A 22,589-nucleotide genomic window follows, 5' to 3' on the forward strand; every position below is an offset into this window, starting at 1 on the left:
TTTTTATTGTCCAGGTTTTAACGCTGCCACCAGAGGGCGACGGATTAAACTACCGGTAGTGTGACGTCATAGGCTCTGCGACATTTCCACCACTCGAACGTCATTTTCCAGCGACCTGCTGGGTAGTTGTTTGCAGAAGGTAGCGTCATGGCGTCGGGAGCAGGAGACTCGGCCACTGGGCACGATGCGGAGCTGGACGAGTTGCTGGACAGTAAGGGCTGACGCTGAGTGAACGCACTAACCTGCGTGATTGCTGTGGTGTTATAACGGCGATGAAATATGGCCCTCTTCCGCTGACTGACAGCGGTTAGCTAGCATTACATTACTAGCAGTACAGTATGTGCTCGGTGGGATCTCGCTTAAGTCCCAAATATCGACACGGTTGCCTGAAGTTTTCTTTGACAGGGGAGTCACGAGTACATCTAACGAAGTGGACATTGTGAATTTAATTGGGAAATGACGATCATAAGTGAATTATTAGTGATTTCTCACCTTTAGATGACAGCTCTCTTGCGTGTATACTGTCTGACACGGTTTTCTTTCTGTTTTGAGGTGCACTGGATGACTTTGACAAGACAGTGGCCCCTCCGGCCCCTGAGCCTGCAGCTGCATCCTCCTCAGCCACCAGTGGGACAGACAAGGTCCGTATGTGTGGAAACCGTACAGTATGTGTGTTCTATACACCTCATTGAGACAAGCTCTTTAGTATCCCAGATAAATATTTGCATTCATCTGTTCTAAGTTACAGGCGCCTTTACTAGGATCGGTATTAGACCACTGTTGTGTTTGTCTTGTTGTGTTAGACAAAAAATTTGCCTTGTGGTGAAAAATTAGTTGGGTGAAAAATAACAGTACAGTTATAACAGCAGGTTAGAAACAAAATAAATACTTCATGTATTTTTTGTGTATCCTTCGCAGCCACCCCTCCTCGAGGACTGCAAGCTCTTTGAGACTCTCTTCGAGGGGGAAATGGCAACTCAAGCCAAGGAGGAGTGGGAGAAGGCCATGACAGAGCTGGCTCAAGAGGAGCCAGAGTTACTGGAGCATTTTCAAAAACTGTCAGAAGCTGCGGGCAAAGTTGGTAAGGTCTGCACTATAACTATAAATTTGTCATGTGTTCCTCACTGTATTGTTTTTATTATCTACGCGTGTCACTAGAGCTAGAGCTGTGTAATATGTCACTAGGCACTGACACAGCCTCCCAGCAGGAATTCACCTCCTGTCTTAAAGAAACCCTTCGTGGCCTGGCCAAAAATGCAGACAACTTGCAGGTAGGTAAAGTCAGCCCTTTTCTGATTCTGTTGGATGTGAATGCGGAACCATTTTCTGATAGGATGTGTTCTGTACTGTTTCTCACAGTCCACTGGACTAGCGGGTGATGATCTTGTCAAGGCTCTGGAAGGTCTGGGATTAGAAGAGGGTGGTGAAGGAAGTGATGAAGGCAATATTTTGCCCATCATGCAGTCCATCATGCAGAATCTTCTTTCTAAGGAAGTGCTTTATCCATCTCTCAAAGAGATTACCACAAAGGTTTGCCTCTTTTTAAAGGAGCTATACTAGCTTGTAGTTTGCATTAAGTATTTGTACTAACTGTGAGTCACCCTCACAGTACCCAGAGTGGTTGGATGCCAACAAGCCAAGCCTTAGCTCAGATGACTACCAGCGCTATGAAAAGCAGTCCAAACTCATGGGAGAGATCTGCAAGCACTTTGAAAAGGAGGATGAAGAGGCAGGGGATAAAGAGAGCACATTTGAGAGGATCATGGACCTGATGCAACAGGTGGGTGTCTAAAATCATTAGTCGTGAAGGAATAAGTGTGTGGGGGTCTTAATAATTTAATTTAATGTAATTTCACAACATTGTACTTTTCTTTGGACTCCATTGCATTTAATGGCATATTACTAAAAGTGCAGGCAGAAGTGTTTTTATTTTAGAAGAAACCCTCAAACTGTAGTACTGATCCAGTGGTAATGTGAATAACTATGTAAATATTAATTTTACAGCTGCAAGACCTTGGCCAGCCACCTAAAGAGTTAGCAGGTGATGCGGTAAGTTTTCAGTTTTTTTATGTGTTTATATGACCTTAGTGTATAACTCTGCTGTGTTTAGTGGGAAAGTATATAATGAAATATTGAGTGGCATTCATTTGTCATGATAGTATTTTAGAAAACTATAAGGTTTAATTGGAATGTCTGTTTTTTCTTGGAGCATATATATTTAGTCTTGCCAGATCAAAACTAACATGATTTACTAAGCCCAGACTGAGATAAAACATGTCCTGCATGCTGACACTATTGTCCTCTTTCTTTTCCAGCCTCCAGGATTTAACTTTGACATGGATTCACTCAATCTCCCAGGAGGGTCTGGGTCAGGGGCAGCAGAGCAGTGCTCCATCATGTGAGGAGGAAGCAGCGTGGTCCATTCCATCATTTGAGCCGGAGGGTCACTCTGTGTGCATCAGCAATAAAGAAGAACTGAGGGAAGGATGAGAGTGTGAAGGGGCAGTCTGGCCGAAATGTGACCAAACCCTTCTACACATTTTCCCCCCAGAGGTAGACGGCGTGAAGATGCGAAGAACAACATGAGGAAGACTGAAATCCAACAGGAACCGTGCACAAACACCCACTGTTCTTTGTAAAATCATTGAATGCGCAACAAATTTACATTATTTTTTCAGCAGTTGCCACACATCCTTCATAGATTAGTTTTAGCAGTCTTTTTAAAAAACAAAACAAAAGTAGCACTGCCAGTTTTCTTAGGTGTTTTATTTAATACTGTTTAGCCTTGTGGTAAATGATCAGACCACTGCACGGGTATAAATAGTGCCTTTGGAAAATGTCCTCAAGTTGATTCTACTTTCATTGACCTAAGCATAAGATCATCAAAAGTTCACTTCAAGCTAGTGATAAATGATATTTCATTGAACTTAAACACACAAGCCTGTTTCTGAACTGCTATACAGGGTTTGACCTCAACGAGTTAACAATTTAACAAGTAAGAAACTAAAAAAGACGAGTGTGCGTTTGCTCATTATTTAAGGTATTAAAAAGAGTAGAGTTTCCAGCAATTGCTCTAATTTATCTAGTTAATTTAACAGATTTAGTTAAGTGTCATTCCCCTTTTCCAGGTGTTTGGTTTGAAGTGATTAAGATGATTACCTGTGATTACAAAGATTTATTACAGTGTTGAGTTCCTGCCAAACACTTCCCTCGTGATTCCCAATATGCAGAATGATGATTTCTTTGTTGTGGTATTCAGTAGTGTTTACCATCTGCCGGCATGAACCTGTGTGCTGTGTCCTCTACTAAAACATGCATTGTTCTTTTCAGACATGTCAGACAAAGTACTGAACATCACATTGTGTCACATGAGAAGGGAACGCGCGTAAAGTTCATGCTTACGTGCTGATAAGGCATTGACAGTCTGGTTTGTGGGTTTGTTTACTGCAGTGGCCCCTTTCCACCAGCTGCTACAAAGGGAGGTCTGGAAATCACATTGCCATGAGCTGATAATATAACTGTATAATAAAGGGGTACCGCTGTGAAAGGATTCAATCATCCATGCACTGAACAGAGATCAGATTTACATCGAACACACCAGAGGGGAGGCTGCTGTGGAGGTCCAGAAAAAGGGAGGTTGCAACTCTCAGGGCACAACCCAAACGCCCAAAGCACCGTTAGAATATACAGCCTGTTTTATCACACTATTTTGTTTGTAAATATATGAAATAAAATAATTGCAAGTTAGTCGTATTGTGTCTTATTGGTCACTAGGTTTAGAGGGCAGAGGTTGATCTTCCAATAAGTTTATATTTAAAGTATTGCTGCTGTTTTGAAAATTATTTCAATTAAATTATCTTCTTACTGGAATAATTCACATGCACTATTCTAATTTATTTATGTGCGTGTGCACTAGGTCAGAGATCTAGTTAAAAATTAAATACATAATTTAAGTAAAGGTATCTTACACAGTATTTAGGTACAGTAGAGATTAGAAAAAATAATTTAGACGACATATGTCAAGGTTTTAGTTGCTACATATTTAATGAAAAAAGCCGTGTAGAAATATTCAATTTAGAGTAGTTCTGATAAAATGCGATAACCAAGGCTTATGTCAGAGCAGTTCTGTACCTCCTATTTCTATGCATTATCGCCGTGGAGCTTTCCGCGTCGACGCCTTACTCACAACTTTATTGTTCGCAGCCGGAAGACAAGACTAGCTACGTGTCAGGAAAAGGAGAATCAGCTAAATGGGCGAAGGCGAACGGGCCGCTTGAAGCAACTTCTCTTTAGTACTTTATATATTCTAAAGCTTCGCGTGGAGTTTTGTTTTGCCGCAGTAGTAGAATTACGACCACAACTGCCCAGTGACGATGCTAACCAAATTTGAAACGAAGTCGGCTCGTGTTAAAGGTAAGTGTTTGCCAGCTGCATTTAGCATAGGGGCTAACGTTAGCTAGCTAACGCGATATAGCTTTCCAAATTGACTGTAAAAAATAAACGTACGCTAATATTCTTTGGTGGCAGGTCCTGTCAATCACATATTGTTGTTGCTAAACCATCGTTAGCGGTTTCCCGCTAAAGCTAGCTAACGCAACATAATGTATTAAATCATTACGCACAAACACTTGATCGGCTGGTACACTACGTACCTTCCTCGTCCTCTAAAGTCTATGTGTGTATCTTAAGTGCTGCTATGAGATAACTGATCCACCCACTGTTTAACACCTCAGGCCTGAGTTTCCACCCTAAACGGCCATGGGTTCTTGCAAGTTTGCACAACGGAGTCATCCAGCTGTGGGACTATCGGATGTGCACGCTGATTGACAAGTTTGACGAGCATGATGGTGAGGCTGGTGTGCTTCAGCGTTCTGTCTGCTTCAACACTGTGTTATTAATGGGCACCACATGTGACGGATGTCTGTGCCTGCAGGTCCCGTCAGAGGAATTGATTTTCATAAGCAGCAGCCTCTGTTTGTGTCTGGAGGAGACGACTACAAAATAAAGGTGAGACTGCTGTTTGTTAAAACTCATCTAGAGTCTGTCCAACATGAGCGACTTAAATCTCTTTTGCTAAGTGGTTATAACAACTGGAAGAACTATCAATTTGAATGAGGCAATAACAAAGAAACTTTCACTTAAGCATAGATTTGTGTCTTAATAATGTCTTATGCTTTATTGTGTTATTTGTCCTAAATGTCTTATGATAGTTTTGTGCATGTGTAAATATTCCTCTTGTCCCCCAGGTGTGGAACTACAAGCTAAGACGCTGCCTCTTCACTCTCCTAGGGCACCTAGATTACATAAGAACCACCTTCTTTCACCATGTAAGTTATTCTGCCCCTGGAAACTACATCTTGTTTTGTTTCACAGTAGAGTCACCAACCATTAATTTGTAACTATTTTTTCTGTAGGAGTACCCATGGATTCTCAGTGCGTCAGATGACCAGACCATTCGTATCTGGAACTGGCAGTCTAGAACCTGTGTCTGGTAAGAGGCACTGTGTTGGATCAAATTAAATGTAAGCGAATGACCTGTGTATTCATTTTTTTGAGTATATTTCATTCTCCCTTTTCTTTCCTGCAGTGTGCTGACTGGACATAATCACTATGTGATGTGTGCCCAGTTCCATCCTTCTGAGGACTTGGTGGTGTCAGCCAGTCTGGACCAGACTGTGCGAGTATGGGATATCTCTGGTGAGGGCCTGGGGACAGTGGACCAGAGGATAGTGGGCTAGGTTGAAGGGGTGGGGGGTCTAGTGGTAGAAAGAACTTGGAAAAAGAAGGAACAGGATCAGTGTCAGGTCCCTAGTCTCCAGTACTTCCTGTGTTTGTTGTAGAGAACAAATCTTTGTCAGCTGTTGGCAGAAACACTTCTTCAGACAAAGACAGGGGAAAATGAATAGTTTAGTTAGTAAATAAAGGCTGTACATAAGTCTTAAGGGTTACAATACAGGACCTTCATAGGTTGGATAGGTGTTTGTCTGTGTCTGCATGCTTCTAAACTTTGGTGGTCTCTCTTGCTCTGTATTTTTATCTGTTTGCTTTCTCATGAAGTAAACCATGAATGTTCTGACATCTATTTTCTTACACATGGACATGCATATGATAAAGCTGTAACCTCTTTCCATTCACATTTTCTATCACTGAGCATGATCCTAAATAACATAGCAGTGTGCAGTTTTAATGGTTTACTCTCCATGTTATATGTCGCAACCTCTATTCAGCTTTAAAGGAATGCTCACTTTTCACTTCCGCATGTATTTTAGGAAGCTACTGCTGTTTTAACACCATTACTTTTACACTTTCAGTAAATCATATACAGTAAGACTAATAGCTGCTACTATCTAGCTGAAGGATTTTACACTCTTCAGTACTACTACAATGTCATAATACCCCTAGCATGGGGACACTTGCATGGCTGTTTACTTAAAATATTCCATGAAATATAAAACTGTTTATATTTCATAAATCCATAATCATAACATTAACATTCATAATTCCTAACCCTTAACTATGACATATGACACTATGTCAAAATCTGCTAACTCTGACACAAACAATCACAGAAAGCTGCACAAGCCTCTAAGAAAGCCAAACTCATGTTCCTGACATCCAACCCCCCAGCCACCACCCACCTTACCCTCATCAGCCAAGCCCACATGCTCTTCCGTGTCCTTTCCTCATGCTCTCCCTGGAAACATCCACACTTGCACATGGGTTCCTAGTGCCATTTCCCCTTCATCTCTTCATGCTGTTGAACTGTCTGTTCACCACAAAATTTTACTGGGCGGGAATCACGAGTACAAGCTTTGTTTTCTCAATGATCATTTTCCCCTCCTGATTTGAGTCTGGGGGCTAATTTCTAATCTTGTTCCAATCAGTTCATGGGTATTTGTGATTTTTCATCTGTATGTCAGTGATTCATTAACCCAATCAACAGTTCTCCTGCTATGATTGTTTCCAGACTCAAATTGGCAGTGGTTTGGAGAGAACAGAGGTTGTGTTGGTGTGTTTCAGCTTGATGTGTGTTCAACAGTCCAGCAGTTGCCCTTCCTGCTTCATTTTGTTCATTGTATTGCTCTGTTTTAAAGTGTCATAATTTGTATCTTACTTTTCATGTTCTTTTTCCTCTCCTCTACTGTGGTTGTGCCCTGTGTATCATAAACATGGCTCCCGCTTGCACATGGTGCTCTGAATGTTGGTTCCAGGTCTGAGGAAGAAGAACCTGTCTCCGGGCGCTGTGGAGACTGATGTGCGTGGCATCACAGGTGTTGACTTGTTTGGTGCCTCTGACGCTGTAGTCAAACATGTCCTTGAGGTGAGTTGTTTTTATTAAATATTACCAGATTGAAATTATAATAATTTGTTAGCATTATTTAGGCAAGAGTTAATTTCCCCAGTGTTGATATATTTGATGGATTTGTGACTTTGATGTTGTGCTTCTGTCTCAAGGGTCACGACCGAGGGGTCAACTGGGCGGCCTTCCACCCCAGCATGCCCCTCATCGTGTCTGGAGCTGATGACAGACAGGTCAAGATCTGGAGAATGAATGGTGAGTAATTTTAAAAGACACAGGAACCTGAGTCAAAGTTGTTAAAAATCACCCTTTCAAAAAAATAGCAACCTCAGTGTCAATAGGTTAATGTTGGGAATATAAAGCTGGAGAATCTATAACATAATAACTAATATGGAATTAAATACTATCTTCAAACTGGTTGTTGTTCTTCTGCCCAGAGTCCAAAGCATGGGAGCTGGATACCTGCCGTGGTCACTACAACAACGTGTCCTGTGCCGTCTTCCACCCAAGGCAGGAGCTCATCCTGTCCAACTCTGAGGACAAGAGTATCCGAGTGTGGGATATGTCCAAAAGGACCGGTGTGCAGACCTTCCGCCGTGACCATGATCGCTTTTGGGTTCTGGGGGCTCACCCAAACCTCAACCTCTTTGCTGCTGGTGGGTGCTATCTGGTCTGGACCCCTGTCCCTTCAAAGCCAGTGTCTGTTTTATTATAGTGATTTTTTTTTTCCTAAAAATGTGAGTCTGTACTAAATGTTCTGTGTTTTTCAGGTCATGATAGCGGCATGATTGTGTTCAAGCTGGAGCGTGAGCGCCCGGCATACGCCGTACATGGAAACATGCTGTACTACGTTAAGGATCGTTTCCTCCGTCAGTTGGACTTCAACAGCAGCAAGGACACTGCTGTCATGCAGCTGCGCAGGTACAAGTGGTTGTGACCAGCAGTGCAGGTATTGCATTCTGAAACATTTGTTCAACAGGGTTAAATGACTTTTTTTCTTCTTTTATCTCAGTGGGTCTAAATTCCCAGTGTTCAGCATGTCTTACAACCCTGCTGAGAATGCTGTCCTGCTCTGCACTGTACGTAGCACTCAACACTGTATTTACAGAAATGAAAGTTGTTCCATGTTTTTGATGTAATATTCATTGCAACCTGCAGAGGGCCACAAACCTGGAGAACAGCACCTACGATCTGTACTCGATTCCCAAAGAAAGTGATTCTCAGAACCCTGATGGTAAAGAAAACCTCACTAAACTGAACCGTTTGCTTTGTCATACTTATAGTGTGTAGTTGAATATCACTTATTCTACTTCTATAATTGCACTTGTTTTGTATAGCTTTATAAGTTGTTAATTAGACTCATTCATTTTCAGCACCAGAAGGGAAAAGGTCTTCTGGTCTGACAGCGGTCTGGGTGGCCAGGAACAGATTTGCTGTCCTGGACCGAATGCACTCTGTAAGTCCGAATGCAGGATTTTCATACTAGGGAACCATAGTTACAGGAGTACAGAGTAGTTGTAGTAGTACTTGTACTGCTGGTAGCTGATGTCACCTTACCGTTCCTTTGCAGCTTCTGATCAAGAACCTAAAGAATGAAATTGTGAAGAAAGTTCAGGTGCCGAGCTGTGAGGAAATCTTCTACGCCGGGACAGGCTCCCTGCTGCTGCGCGATGCTGACGGCGTCACGCTGTTTGATGTGCAACAGAAACGCTCTTTGGCAACCGTCAAGATTGCCAAGGTCAAGTATGTGGTGTGGAGTGCAGACACTAGCCACGTGGCTCTGCTGGCTAAACACGGTGAGTAGATAAGACAGATAGCTGCAACTATTGGTTTGTTTGAGTGCTCAGTTGAAATTCTTCTGTTATTTAAAAGCTCGAGTCTAAATTTGCTTCTCGTTCTGCAGCCATTATGATCTGCAACCGCAAACTGGAGAGCCTGTGCAACATTCACGAAAACATCAGAGTAAAGAGTGGATCCTGGGACGAGAGTGGTGTCTTCATCTATACCACTTCCAACCACATCAAATACGCTCTGACCTCCGGGTATGTGCTTATCTACTGTTATTTCAGTTATTTTTTTAATAATGCACAGACGTAAAGCATTTGAGGAATAGTTGTTAAACAACTATCATAATGGTATACAGCACTGAATTGGTTCTAAAGTTTGTTAAAGTTTCTTTTACTGCAGAGACTTTACTTTTTGCATGCATGTTTCTTTTATTTTGTCCCTGCAGTGATCATGGCATCATCAGGACCTTGGATCTGCCTATCTATGTGACCCGAGTGAGAGGAAATAGTGTCTACTGCTTGGACAGAGAGTGCAGGCCCCGCGTCCTCACCATTGACCCCACAGAGTACCGCTTCAAACTGGCCCTGGTGAACCGTAAATATGATGAGGTCTGTACGTGATAATGTGTCACTTTAGACTTTGGTTGGTAAATTCTAGTTCTGACCTCATGCATATGTCACTTCCAGGTACTTCACATGGTGCGTAATGCCAAGCTAGTTGGCCAGTCCATCATTGCCTACCTGCAGAAGAAGGGCTACCCTGAGGTGGCGCTGCACTTCGTCAAGGATGAGAAGACTCGCTTTAGCCTGGCTCTGGAGTGCGGCAACATTGAGGTGAACTGCCATTAAACAAGTTGCCACGTTTTTTTTTTTTTTTTGTTTTGTTTTGTTTTTTTTTTGATATTTTGTGATGTTTCAGGATAATTAAACCTTTCATTGCTTTTATCCACACTTCAGGTGGCACTGGAGGCAGCAAAGGCCCTGGATGAGCGCAGCTGCTGGGAGCGTCTTGGTGAGGCAGCACTGCTGCAGGGTCACCACCAGGTTGTGGAAATGTGCTACCAGAGGACCAAGAACTTTGACAAGCTCACCTTCCTTTACCTCATCACGGGCAACCTGGCCAAACTTCGCAAGATGATGAAGATCGGTAAGCAACGGAGTCTGTAATGACTCTGTTGTTCTGACTTCATCTTGAGTGTCACTTACATTTAATATCTGTGTCTGTAGCTGAGATCAGGAAGGACATGAGCGGTCACTACCAGGCAGCCCTCTACCTGGGAGACGTCAGCGAGAGGGTTCGCATCTTAAAGAACTGTGGACAAAGTACGTTTTTTTGCGTCCACTATTAATACAACCATTCTAAACCTGCACACTTCACATTGCAGCTCGGTTTGTGCCTTTGTAAGAAGCCAACATGTGTAACCAATTGAGTGCATGTTTGCAGAGTCTCTGGCTTACCTGACTGCAGCCACACATGGTCTGGATGAGGAAGCTGAGGCACTGAAGGAGACCTTTGACTTGGAAAAGGAGACGGTATGTTGAGACCATGATCTGAGTTTATAAGTCCACCTAAGTTTTTTTTTTTTTTTTTTTTTTTTTTTTTTTTTTTTATATTAGCTATTTTAGATTAGATGTTCTACTTATCATTAAATACATAATTTTAATAATATCCTTTTTAACATTGTTTCTCCCAGGTGCCAGAGGTTGATCCTAATGCACAGCTGCTGCAGCCCCCACCACCAGTTAACCCTCTGGACACCAACTGGCCTCTGCTCACTGTATCAAAGGGCTTCTTTGAGGGAGCCATTGCAGCAAAGGGTGAGTGATTAGCTTAGACAGATGCACATCTGCATAATCACCCTACTGTGCTCAAATGCACAGTGTGTTCCTGAGTTGAGAGATGAGAGATTTGCTTGGGGAATATTTGGCCTTCGAATTGACACTTGACACTGTGATAAGAACAATGGTTTTCAATTGTAGGGAAGGCAGGTCAAATGGCTGCAGACCTGGACATGGATACTTCAGGGGGAGAGGGCTGGGGAGACGATGCAGAGCTTCAGCTGGATGATGGTAAATGAAATCAAAAAGTATAGTAACTTTCAGTCAATACAGAGAACTGTATTATCCATAATACAACACTGTGTGAAATATTTATATTTCCTGTGTCGATCAGATGGCTTCATGGATGCCCAGGAAGGATTAGGAGATGAAGGAGTAGCAAAGGATGAGGGAGGTGGCTGGGAGGTGGAGGAAGACCTGGACCTTCCTCCAGAGCTGGTGAGAAAACCTAAATAAGTTTATGAAGAAATATTTGGACTAATGTTATATATAGGACAGGTCTTGACACATTTTTAGTAACTAAATTCATATTTCAACTTCACTCTTGATTTTCTTTTCAAATTAAACGTTTTATAGAGTTACTGTTGTGCTCAGCTACCGTCTCTATATTCACAGGACATTCCGGCTGGTGCAGCTGGAGGAGCAGAGGACGGCTTCTTCGTCCCACCAACAAAGGGAATGAGTCCAACTCAGATGTGGTGCAACAACTCGCAGTTGCCTGTGGACCACATCCTGGCTGGCTCATTTGAAACTGCTATGAGAGTGTGTACAGTTTGATGTATTTTCTTGTTTCTTTTAATTCCTATGACTGTTTAGTCACACATTGTACTGACATTTCTGTACTGCAGCTGCTCCATGACCAGGTGGGAGTTGTGAACTTTGGCCCCTACAAGTCGCTCTTCATGCAGACACTGTCCAGGGGGCGCACGTGTTACCTGGCGCTGCCTTCGCTGCCCTGCCTGCGCGGCCATCCCCAGAGGAACTGGAAGGTATAGTCGTTGGTCTTGGTCTAAACAACATATTACTATTCGTTTTTAGAATGTGTGCTGGTGTTAGTTATTCTGTTTTAAAGTAAACATCAACTTTATATCCTCCTATTCCTACGACTTAAAAATTTATTTTTTTCTCAGGACTGTGGTGCGAAGCAGGGACTGCCCGCAGTGGGTCTGCGTCTCTCCGACCTCATTTCCCGCTTGCAGCAGTGCTACCAGCTGACCACTTCTGGGCGTTTTGAAGAGGCTGTGGAGCGCTTCAGAGCCATCCTGCTGTCTATACCTCTGCTGGTGGTTGATAACAAGCAGGAAATTGCAGAGGTGAGAACATGCCCTGCTTAGAATAGCTTCACCTTTTTTAAAGTTTAGGTATAGTTAAAAGAAACATGAAAGCCTGGGTTTGTGCTAACACTGTCATGTTTTTGCTTAGTTCTCAAGTTTGAATAAATGCAATAAATTAGTTTTCCATCATACACATCAGTATAGTCATGTACTACATGTGTACTTACATTTAGGAATTAGAATTTTTGTAAATTAGCTTGCATTACACAGATGTGAGACTGGAATTTGTTTTTCAGGCCCAACAGCTGATCACAATTTGCAAAGAGTACATAGTGGGCCTGAGCATGGAGACTGAGAGAAAGAAGTTGCCTAAAGACACGTTGGAACAGCAGAAGAGGCTGTGTGAGGTAACGATTTATGTTTTGACTTCTTTTAGTGTCGAACCTGTTCGTTTAAGTCGGTGTTCACTAACGCTTACACTTTAGTGATTGTGTTATCTACTTTAATCCTAAAATCAAATTTTTTTTTTAACCTTTTACTTTTTTTCTTACAGATGGCTGCTTACTTCACTCACTGTAATCTCCAGCCCGTTCACATGGTGCTGGTGTTGCGCACAGCTCTGAACCTCTTCTTCAAACTGCGTAACTTCAAGACCGCTGCTGGCTTTGCACGACGCCTGCTTGAGCTGGGGCCAAAGCCAGATGTTGCACAGCAGGTAGGTTGTGCAACATTTACCACACTGAATTTTACAGAACACACTGTTTTCTAATCGTGTGTTACATTTCCTCCTGTCAATCAGACCCGCAAGATTTTGGCAGCTTGTGAGAAGACCTTGACAGATGCCCACCAACTGAACTACGACCCCCACAATCCATTCGATCTGTGCGCTGCCTCTTTTGTCCCTCTGTACCGTGGACGCCCTGTAGAGAAGTGCCCTCTGTCTGGAGCCTGCTACTGTCCTACGTACAAAGGCCAGATCTGCAGGGTCACCCAGGTAGGTTCTTCAGCATGATGAAATTTACATTAGTAAAGTTGATGCAGTTAAAATTTGTATGAACAGTATACAATAACAGCACAGAATATGATATACACATGAAATTCAAGTGTTTATTTCTTGTAATCGTCAATCTTTCTTCATTGGCTAGGTAACAGAGATCGGTAAGGATGTTATCGGTCTGCGTGTGAGTCCTCTTCAGTTCCGTTAAGAGGACAAGAAAATCTTCAGCAAACACATCCAAGAAATTCAACAACTGTTGGAAAGAAATACAGAAATAAAATAGAAATATATATGTTTGCTCACATAGGCGTTAACCCCAATGTAATCCTTTTAATTATCCATATACCAATGGTCAATAGGCTTTTTATTGTATCTGCTGCTCCGTCATCTGTGCTGTGGCTTAATTAGAGCTGTAACTGTTTTCTCTTCTTTCTGACATGTATGAGATGAATAATTAAAAATCACCAGAAATGTTGTGTATCTGAGGGAAATAAAAACACTTCTTTGTGAACAGAGTTCAGAGTGTGGAGTTTTGTGGCTGGGCTTTTAACTATTCTGTGTGTGTGTGTGTGTGTGTGTGTGTGTGTGTAATATAATTCAGTGGAGCATCAGTCAAAGTTCACTACAGGGATGATTCAGCAGCGTCATGAGTCCAAACATGAGTCATCCTTTGAATGACATGACTTTTTTTCATTAGGATAAAATGTACGACGGACATTGCTTTATCTGAATGGAAGCGCATTTTTTAATAACTTGGGGTTGTTTTTACACCGGCATTTATAAGTGGTGTGTTTTCAACCGGAGTCCGTCCTCTTTCAGGGGAGCGGACACCGAGCGGTACCCGGATGTTTCCCATGTCAACACTTCCTGTTGTGTTTCTGCTTTTCGAACCAGGAAGATGGATTTGCAGTCGAACAAATGGCTGCTTAATTTGCTAGTTTGTTATTTTTTCGTGGGTAAGTGGCTTTGTAACGATGCTGGGCGTGGGTGTTCACTGATTCGGTTATGACGAGAGACTGTTTTTGAGTGAGACTGCTAGCTTGGCTGACTTCTTTGTGCTGGGAGCTAGCCGAATGCTAAGCTAGGCAGCGTTAGCTGCTGCCGGGGCGCCTTTATTCTTCACTGACACCGGGTTTCACTCGACTTAAACAATGGAGACTGGCGTTGTAACATACCCAAACACATATTATAATTCAGAAATTGTTAAATGACCACAAATCAGTTATGCTGTGCATCTGTATTACTTTTCGCAGAGGTTGTCACACATTAGTTAAGTCTCCTGATGTGAGCCGCTCGGCATCAACGTGACCGCTCGTGATTTCCCCGCTGCGGCCGCCGAAGGGGCTCAGTTCTCTACAAACTCAGTTAATATCCAGCAATTCAGTTTCAGCCAACTGGAAAGAGCTCACTTTAACCGTTTACCAGGTCCTTAGGGCGTTTGTCTACAGGTGACGCGCCACAGCTGCTGTTTGAGAACAGACGGGTTTATTTTCACTTCTGCCTAACTCTGATTTTAGGAAGCCATTAATCAAGGGCATAAGGATTAACAAGTAGTTTACTAGCTACATACAGGGTTTCAGTGTGAGCAGAGCTGCAGTGTATTGATAAGACATTTTGAAATAAGGTTTGAAACTCATACTATAGTTTTGCTTTTAATAATATTAATATACAATATATGTTTTCTTTGTCAATATCCAGTAATGAAATGCCCCTTGTGTATTTCTTACAATGTTTTCTTCTTTCTTGCAGGTGTCAGCTGTAATTCTGTAGAAAAGAAGATTTATGTTAAACTCAATTACACTGTCCCATGTGTGCGACTCCTCAATGCTACACATCAAATAGGCTGCCAGTGTGAGTAAAGTAACAGAGTAATGTAATGCTGATTGTTTCTCCTGACCTTCAGCCTGTTTGTGATGAATCTTTGGTTTAAGAAGATGAAAGCACACAAGTTTAGATAAAACACACTTTTTCTGCGAATAAATACCTGTTACATTTTTATTTTTCATCACAGTGGACACACATCGGTAGGTGAACCTCAAGGACCCACCAGCACTGATATTTAATGGCCTCTCTTGTCTTTCAGCCTCTCTGAGTGGTAATGTGGGTGTGCTGCATGTGCTCCAGTCAGAAGAAAACCTGGACTGGGTCCTGCGCTCTGGTCCCAATCCTCCATATATGGTTATACTGGAGTATTCACTCTTTACCAGGTACAGTCTCCATGTCTCACTCTGCAGGTTGCAGGGTTGTGTGTGTATGTGTATTACGTTTACCATAGATATTTTTGGAAACTTATTTTATTTAAAGTTATTGGCTATACTTCAGTTATAGAGAGTTTTGACATATAATACATTAAACAGAAGTCATGGAATTCTACCTGACTATCCCTAAGGGAAGAAACCAGAGCCACGTTTTAACGCCATGTCTGCTGTGTATTTGTACCTGTATCATTTTCCCTGCCTCGTGTCTCCTGTCGGCTCGTCAGTTCTGTCATGATGAAGTTGAAGAGTAGCTCCAGCAGGGTCGCTGGCGTTGCGGTTGTAGCACCAAACACAAACCCAGCTGTGGGCTTCTCTCCTCACACACCACCTGCCCCAACGAAAACACAGGTGGGTGCTAAAACGTGCTGAGGCACATGCCTCAGTGTTCACAAACCACTTATAGTTTATGATACTTGGTATGTAACTAGTTTTAAAATCACTGATATTTCTCATAGCACATTTACTGTAATAAATAGCAGACTCATCTAGAATACACCTACAAACTCTCTGTGCTTCCCCTCAGGTGTTTATTCAGAGAAATACGATCCAAACCATGGCACACTGTAATGTAACAGTGTGGAACCCCCTGGGAAACGGTTTATTCCTATGAGGAGTTTGACTTCCCCCATCTTCTCAATGAAAGATGATAATGAAACTCAGCTCATACGACAGGTAAACATCACTGAAAAAGCTCTTATTTTGTCATTCTGCTTTGAATCGCCTATCTCAATTGGAGATTCTGAACTAAGATCAGCAGCTCAGCAAGTAGAAGCTCAGCAATGATACCAGCAAAATCTTTCGTCTGTTCCGAAGATCATGTTTATGTGGGAAATGTTCTGTTGAGATCAGATTTTATAAATCATTATATGTGTGTGTATATATAGTTTTAATAATTCATAGTTTTCTGTGTTAAATAAGAAAAGAACTTAGACAAACATTATTCATATTGATGTCACAGATATACACATTTCTTGAGCATAGCATACATTAGACATGGTCTATGCACAATGGAAACAGACATGCATATATGCAGAAGAGCCAGACATGGCGGTTACAGCCTTACTGTGCCCAGACCTGCCTGTGTGCCCCTGAGGGAGGAGCTGCATCCAGTTAAAACTTGTTGACAGCTATTTGTGATTCCCTGAAAGACTACAGTGTTTTCATTGACTGACTATCTGTTGTATATATATGTATGTAATATGCACAAATCCTTCCCACTGTTCACAGTGTTACTTTCGATCATAACCACGTTGTGAACGGCAGCGCTCCTCAGTATCCACTGTGTGCCATGCAGCTCTACTCGCACATGTCTGCTGTCACCAACACAGCCACATGCATGAGAAGGAATGACATCAACTTCAGCCTCCACCCAAGGTACTTACGCAGCAATCAATAAATATGAGCTTGCAAACAACTATTTTTTTGTCTCGAGATGAAAGGTGTAAATTGAGTTGCAATAATATGGCTACACAACTTTAAAAGAAAAGAAATGGAACATTTTTCCCTTTCATGTCTCTCTTCAGACATGGTGTGTGACCCATTGAGTGACATGAATATTTGGGCGTCCACCAGGCCTATTAACAACACAGCCAAAGGCCACAAGGAGCAGGAGAGTGTGGTCATTGCTGCAGCGAGGGTGAGCTGGCCACAAAAAGCACTTTGTCTTTTATCTAAACTGATAAAATAGACCTGATTTCCAGTTAAAGTAAAGCCATGTGTTCAAGTTACAATCTGTCCACTCACTGTTCTGCTTTTGCTGTTCTTGAAAATAAGAGCTATGGAAACAAAACACTAAAATGAACGTGAAAATGCAGCCTAGGGGACTTTTCTGTTCTCACTCTGCATCTGCAGTTCTGTACAGAGGTTGCGTTACATTGTTTTTGTAAAGGGTGTTCTGCCTCTGGGAGTTGCTGTGCAAAGGTGTTGGGGGTAAGGATTACAGTCTCTATGCAGTGGCCAAAACAGTCTGGAGACAGACTGTAGTGCGTATGTGATAGGGACCACAGTCTGCTGTATAACAACAGAAATGGGCTTCTTACTTCAACATCTGTTCGTCTCTCCTCAGATGGACAGCAGATCTTTCTTCTTTGACATTGCTCCAGGGGCAGAGAGCGGAGTCTCCGGGTTCGTAACCCTGCTGGCGGCTGCTCATGCTCTACGCGAACCCGCCCAGGACGCCCAACTTGGCCGCAACATCCTCTACACCTTCTTCCAAGGGGTCAGTTTATGTGTTGCGGTTTTCACCTTTTATGCTAAAACATGATGAATGTGCTTTTTTTTATGTGACTTCATTCTTTTATTTGACCCCAGGAAACCTTTGACTACATCGGCAGTTCAAGGATGGTTTATGACATGGAGAACAAAGAGTTTCCTTTAGACCTAGATAATGTTCACTCTGTGCTGGAGATTGGACAGGTGGGTAAATGCATGAGCAGGTACCACAGGTTGAAGTGGAACCATCATGAACAACATCCCACTTTATACAAATATTTATTTAGGTCTGATGCCTACTAATATTTTCTGTCGGTGCTCTCACTGAGCAAGTTATGGTGTAGACAAACTAAAGGTGTCCTTTTATTACTTTAATGCTACAATAACCATACATTTTGTGTACTGACTGGATTTTCGCGCCACAGGTGGGACTTCATACCAGCTCCAAGCTGTGGCTTCACTCAGATCCCGTGTCGCGGAGGAACGCCAGTGTCGATGCAGAGGTTTGCGTGGATAAAGATTCTATTCAATACTTGTGTGTGAATATACAGTATAACAGTTTGGGTTTCCTACGATGTTTTTTTAGGTGGACACTCTTGTCAAAAATGTGATGTCAGCTGCCAAAAGTTTAAATGTCTCCGTAAACGAGCCTGATGTCTCCCAGCCGCTCCCACCCTCGTCCTTCCAGCGTTTCCTGCGAGCTCGCCCGATCCCTGGAGTCGTTATTGAGGATCACAAGTCGGCCTTCACCAACAGGTGATGGGGGTCTCACAAGCTACAGGACTGCACCTTCTGATTAATAATCATGGAGTTTATTAACTTAAGTCTTTCCTCTGTGTGTAGCTTCTACGAGAGCATGTACGATAACGCAGAATACCTGAACATGTCTTATCCACCAAACATGACCCAAGAGGAGCAGCTGGAACATATTACTGACACTGCAAAGGTTCCACTTTTAATTTTCACATTAAATAGAAATATCCTTTTTTTTCTTAAATATATGTATAGAACAATGGCATCACCATTCATTTACTGTTGGCAAAACCATGTGTTTCCCCTGTGCTTCTGTCAGGCTCTGGCTGAGGTGGCAACTGTGGTGGCACGAGCGTTGTACATCCAGGCAGGAGGAGCTGAAACCCAGCTGAGCCGCATTAACGCAGATCCTCAAATCGTATGACTCTGATTATTGAAGCTTCATGCGTTGCAGCTTTTTTGTGTTTTGTGTTTTAAATCTCCTTTTGTTTTGTTTTCCCTTTTGTTTACAACTGTTGTTGTCTGTGGGCACCTACACTTGACAAATGGAGAATGTCCACTTCTATTTCATTTAATTGATAATGTCTGAATGATGGTGTTTTGATTAAGACCTAATTATACTTTTTTTTTTATTTTGTCTTTTCAGGTGACCCAGATCCTCTACAGCTTTCTTGTTCAGTCCAATAACTCCTGGTTGCAACAAATAATGAGCCCAAGCCATGCAAGTCATCTGAGTATGTTTGAAATGCCTTTTTAACTAGATAAAAAGAAAAATATATATATATTATATAACTATAGAGTAGGAAAATAATTCCTACTCTATGGTTTATGCTTGGACTTATTCACTCTTGGTTTCCCCGCAAATGGCAGTTTTTACCTTCTGCTCTCTGTCCATCAGCCAACAGGCCCACAAACCTTTATATTGGCGTTGGCCTCCAGCAGAGCGAACCCACTTTTCTGGTCCAGTACATTCTGGCTAACCTGACGGGCATCACTGTCAACGCCACACAGGACAACTGTAGAGACCAGAAAGTAAATGAAGACGACAAAGAGAGCAAACATGTAAGACTCATGCTATTCACAACAATAGCAACAACATCTAAAGCCACTACCATTCATCTTACATTTATTTAATTAATTTTTTTAGATTTAATGTAAAACATGGCTTCTATCACACACAATTCTAAATCCGTTAATATGTTAACAATGAAATTGTTAGGATAAATAATTAAGTAATAGTAGTTAGGTTATGTCATAAGTACATAATTATTGTTGGTATTAAGAAAGAACATTAGCTGACCTTTGGTTCCATTAATCAAAACCTGATGTTCTCATTTCCCCGTCCTTCACTCTGTCTTTTTTCCCTTCCCTCAGTTGTACTACTACCTTTGGGTTCAGGGCGCGGCGCCTCCCAACAGCACTACCAGACAAGGCTTCTGTGTCCGCTCCACTGTTCGACTGTCCAAAGCGATGTCCCCGGCCTTTGAACTGCGACAGTACACCTCCACAGAGTACTCGACGTGGACAGAGTCCAGGTGGAAGCCCATCAGCGGACGCATATTCCTGGTAGCAAGTCATGATCTGGAGGTAAGCGTTCGCTTCCCTCAACACAAAGTTCTTAAAAAATGTTGAGGTGACTTTAGATATTTTTTAGAGGTGGGATATTAGGGAATAATGCAAAGCAGTAAATCTTCCTCTTCCTTCTCCAGATGTTGACCCTTGGCGTGGGCTTTGGCGTGCTGCTAACTTCCCTCATCCTGACGTACTTCATGAGCTCGAAGGCCGAAATCCTCTTTAGCTCAGGAAGGGAACCCGCCACCGCCACCTACTGACCCACGCGAAAAGACAGGCCCACAACCACTATTACAACTACAACTACTACCACTTCTATCCCAACCGTACATGGACCGGGTCTGTTCTTCAACACATACCATGAGCAGGTACACAGACAGGTTAGCAGACGACGACTCGGTGTTTATGGACTCACTAAGGTGAGGCTCGACATGATGACTGGACTGGAACGGACTGGATTGACCCGGATGGATCTGGACTCATCAGGGTCAGAAAACGCTGGTCAGGCAACAGCAGTGCTGCCAGTGGAAAAGGTGTTTATATTTCTTTTGTTTTAGCTTATTGTTGTTTTCCCTTTTTATTGTCAAAGACTGTTTGGTTTACTGTGTTAAGGGATAGACACTAAGCAGTGAGCATTATGGTGTGTGGTGTGTGTGTGTGGCGCGTGTATAAGAGTGTATGAATCAGTGTTAACGATCAGTCTGAGTGCATATGAAGGATTGCAGTGTTTGTTCAATACTGTAGCCGTCTTTAACTTATCAGTCGTTCCATTGATACGCAACCACTTTGAGTCAGTGAACAATAGTAAATGTTTAAGGTTTTGCAGAATTATAAACGAGCGTTGAAGTGTTTTGATAAGCTCCAGGTAAAAGAGGAAAGACTAAAAAAATCACTTTATACTCTTTGATCCCAGTGAACATACAACTACAGTTAACGTAGATCAGCGTGTTCACTCACTGTAATTCACAAATTGTGAGTCTGGTGTTGTTGACAAGCACTTTTATCAATCAACTGACAAATCTATTGGGTCCAGTGAGAGGAACATATGGAACTCTGCATGTTTTTAGGTTCACAGCTTTTTCACAATGTTTCTTTCTTTCCTGATAATGTCTGAAAAATTGTAACTGTAAGCGGCAGGTTTAATTTCCATAGATGGCTGGATGGATGACAAATTGTGATGGCTTGATGATGAAATAAACAGTCATTTTCCAGGTTTTCTTTAACAGCAGTTTTAAAAAAAATAGAAAGTCATTGAGCACTTAAAAAACCTGAGGAGACTCTGCTACTGTTTTACATCGATTGCTGCTACATTTTATATTTTCCAACTCTCCCGTATAGACTAGCACCATTTGTGGAAGAAGTATTCAGACTCCTGATGTAGTAGAAATTTCTAACAACACAAGCTTCTTGAGTGATTTCATTTTTTAAAACCAAGTACGTGGTACCTGTCAGATTAAAAAAAACTATAAAACGTTGTGTAAATACTTTAATTAGTTACCTCAAGTATAATATAATAATGGCTTCAAACAGCCATAACATTAATTAGTCTTGTAGAGGACAAGTGTCTCAACGTGCTGATAGAGGATTCCGTCCAGGCAGAAGCTCCTCGGAGTTTTACGAGCCTGCTGAACCACAGACACCGAGGCTTCCAACGTGCGGCGGCCGAACCGCACGCTTCCACAGGCCCCGCCCCCCAGGAGAGGAGCGGGGAGGGGCCAGAGCGGAGCGGGGGCGGGGCGCGCTGTGCTACGGCTCAGTGGAAAGAAAGTGGAAAGTGAAAAAGACCTCAATGGACAATCCGAAATAAGTAAGTCGTGTGTTTTTATATAGAAAATCTCTTGAAATGCTTCTTGTAGCGCCGGTGGGGCGCGCGCGCGCCGAGGAGAGAGTGGGACGTTCAAGGCGCCGGATATGTCCGGATTTTCCCAAACAATAGTCGAGAAGACGCGATGGTCGCCGTTTTTGTGAAACCACAGGGAAGTTTAGGACCCTCATCGGGCCCATTGTTGCTCTCACAGAGGCCACGTAGCTCTGCGGGTAGGTTTCAAATGCGAGAGGGCACGTCGGCGTCATATATATGTTACCGATGGAGGAATAAGAGGATCCAGCGGGTGATGCGCCTGGAAGGAGACGCGCGTCCTGCTGGATTGTAGGCCGAGGATTTTGAATTTGCTCCTCGGGGCTGGTGGGAATCTGAGTGCGTCCATTCATTTACTGTACGTTGAGGGGGGGAGGAGGCGAGATATCTTGGCTAATTTGGAACCAGTAGGCGACCAGCGGGGCCTGGGAGTCTCCCATTGTCCTACTTTCACACGCTCCTTTTTCATGTTGTAGGTCGCGCAACTCTCCAATCGCCCGAAACGCGCCTGCTCCGTCGCAGCTCGTTCGCTCTTTGTGCGTGTGGAATATTGCTGAATTATTGACGCCTGACTCTGGACCCACGGCACCGACGCGCGGCGCCGAGCTGAAAACGTGCCCAAAAGCCTGTGCGCTCGTGTTTGAATACGGGCAGAGTCGGCGAAGCGCTGCGGGAGCGGTGCCAGGCCGCGGCCACATCTGCCCCGCACACATCTGCTGAGCGCCTGATAGGAGCCGTGT

General features: G+C 42.9%; 3 protein-coding genes across 3 annotated transcripts; all 3 read left to right on the top strand.

Moving 5' to 3' along the window:
* Positions 1-71: 71 nt before the first annotated feature.
* On the top strand, positions 72-3,747 carry pex19 (peroxisomal biogenesis factor 19). Its single transcript, XM_029132751.3, has 8 exons — positions 72-211; positions 553-641; positions 919-1,081; positions 1,186-1,271; positions 1,360-1,530; positions 1,610-1,780; positions 2,005-2,049; positions 2,316-3,747. Exons 1-8 carry the CDS (start codon positions 148-150, stop codon positions 2,400-2,402), a joined length of 876 nt encoding a protein of 291 aa, XP_028988584.1. The 5' UTR covers positions 72-147; the 3' UTR covers positions 2,403-3,747.
* Positions 3,748-4,210: 463 nt separating this feature from the next.
* LOC114844262 (COPI coat complex subunit alpha) lies at positions 4,211-13,712 on the top strand. Its single transcript, XM_029131481.3, has 30 exons — positions 4,211-4,413; positions 4,734-4,847; positions 4,934-5,007; positions 5,247-5,327; positions 5,415-5,491; positions 5,588-5,697; positions 7,212-7,321; positions 7,456-7,555; positions 7,738-7,956; positions 8,071-8,221; positions 8,313-8,379; positions 8,459-8,534; positions 8,674-8,756; positions 8,871-9,096; positions 9,204-9,342; positions 9,534-9,696; positions 9,775-9,921; positions 10,045-10,234; positions 10,315-10,410; positions 10,532-10,620; positions 10,782-10,905; positions 11,068-11,157; positions 11,261-11,364; positions 11,542-11,688; positions 11,775-11,915; positions 12,057-12,239; positions 12,497-12,607; positions 12,754-12,915; positions 13,000-13,194; positions 13,346-13,712. The coding sequence occupies exons 1-30, from the start codon at positions 4,374-4,376 to the stop codon at positions 13,403-13,405; spliced, it is 3,669 nt and encodes a 1,222-aa protein (XP_028987314.1). The 5' UTR covers positions 4,211-4,373; the 3' UTR covers positions 13,406-13,712.
* Positions 13,713-14,027: 315 nt separating this feature from the next.
* Positions 14,028-21,202, top strand: LOC114844263 (nicastrin-like). Its single transcript, XM_055503730.1, is given in 23 exon segments — positions 14,028-14,073; positions 14,076-14,153; positions 14,947-15,048; positions 15,281-15,404; positions 15,680-15,773; positions 15,776-15,803; positions 15,979-16,004; positions 16,006-16,056; positions 16,058-16,078; positions 16,080-16,127; positions 16,683-16,688; positions 16,690-16,825; positions 16,976-17,091; positions 17,521-17,673; positions 17,766-17,870; positions 18,092-18,169; positions 18,253-18,422; positions 18,510-18,612; positions 18,739-18,837; positions 19,066-19,153; positions 19,318-19,481; positions 19,794-20,006; positions 20,129-21,202. Coding segments are annotated over 23 exon segments (2,157 nt in total). The 5' UTR covers positions 14,028-14,042; the 3' UTR covers positions 20,252-21,202.
* The last annotated feature ends 1,387 nt before the right edge of the window (positions 21,203-22,589 follow it).

Source organism: Betta splendens, chromosome 17, assembly GCF_900634795.4.
Source record: "Betta splendens chromosome 17, fBetSpl5.4, whole genome shotgun sequence".
NCBI lineage: Eukaryota > Metazoa > Chordata > Actinopteri > Anabantiformes > Osphronemidae > Betta > Betta splendens.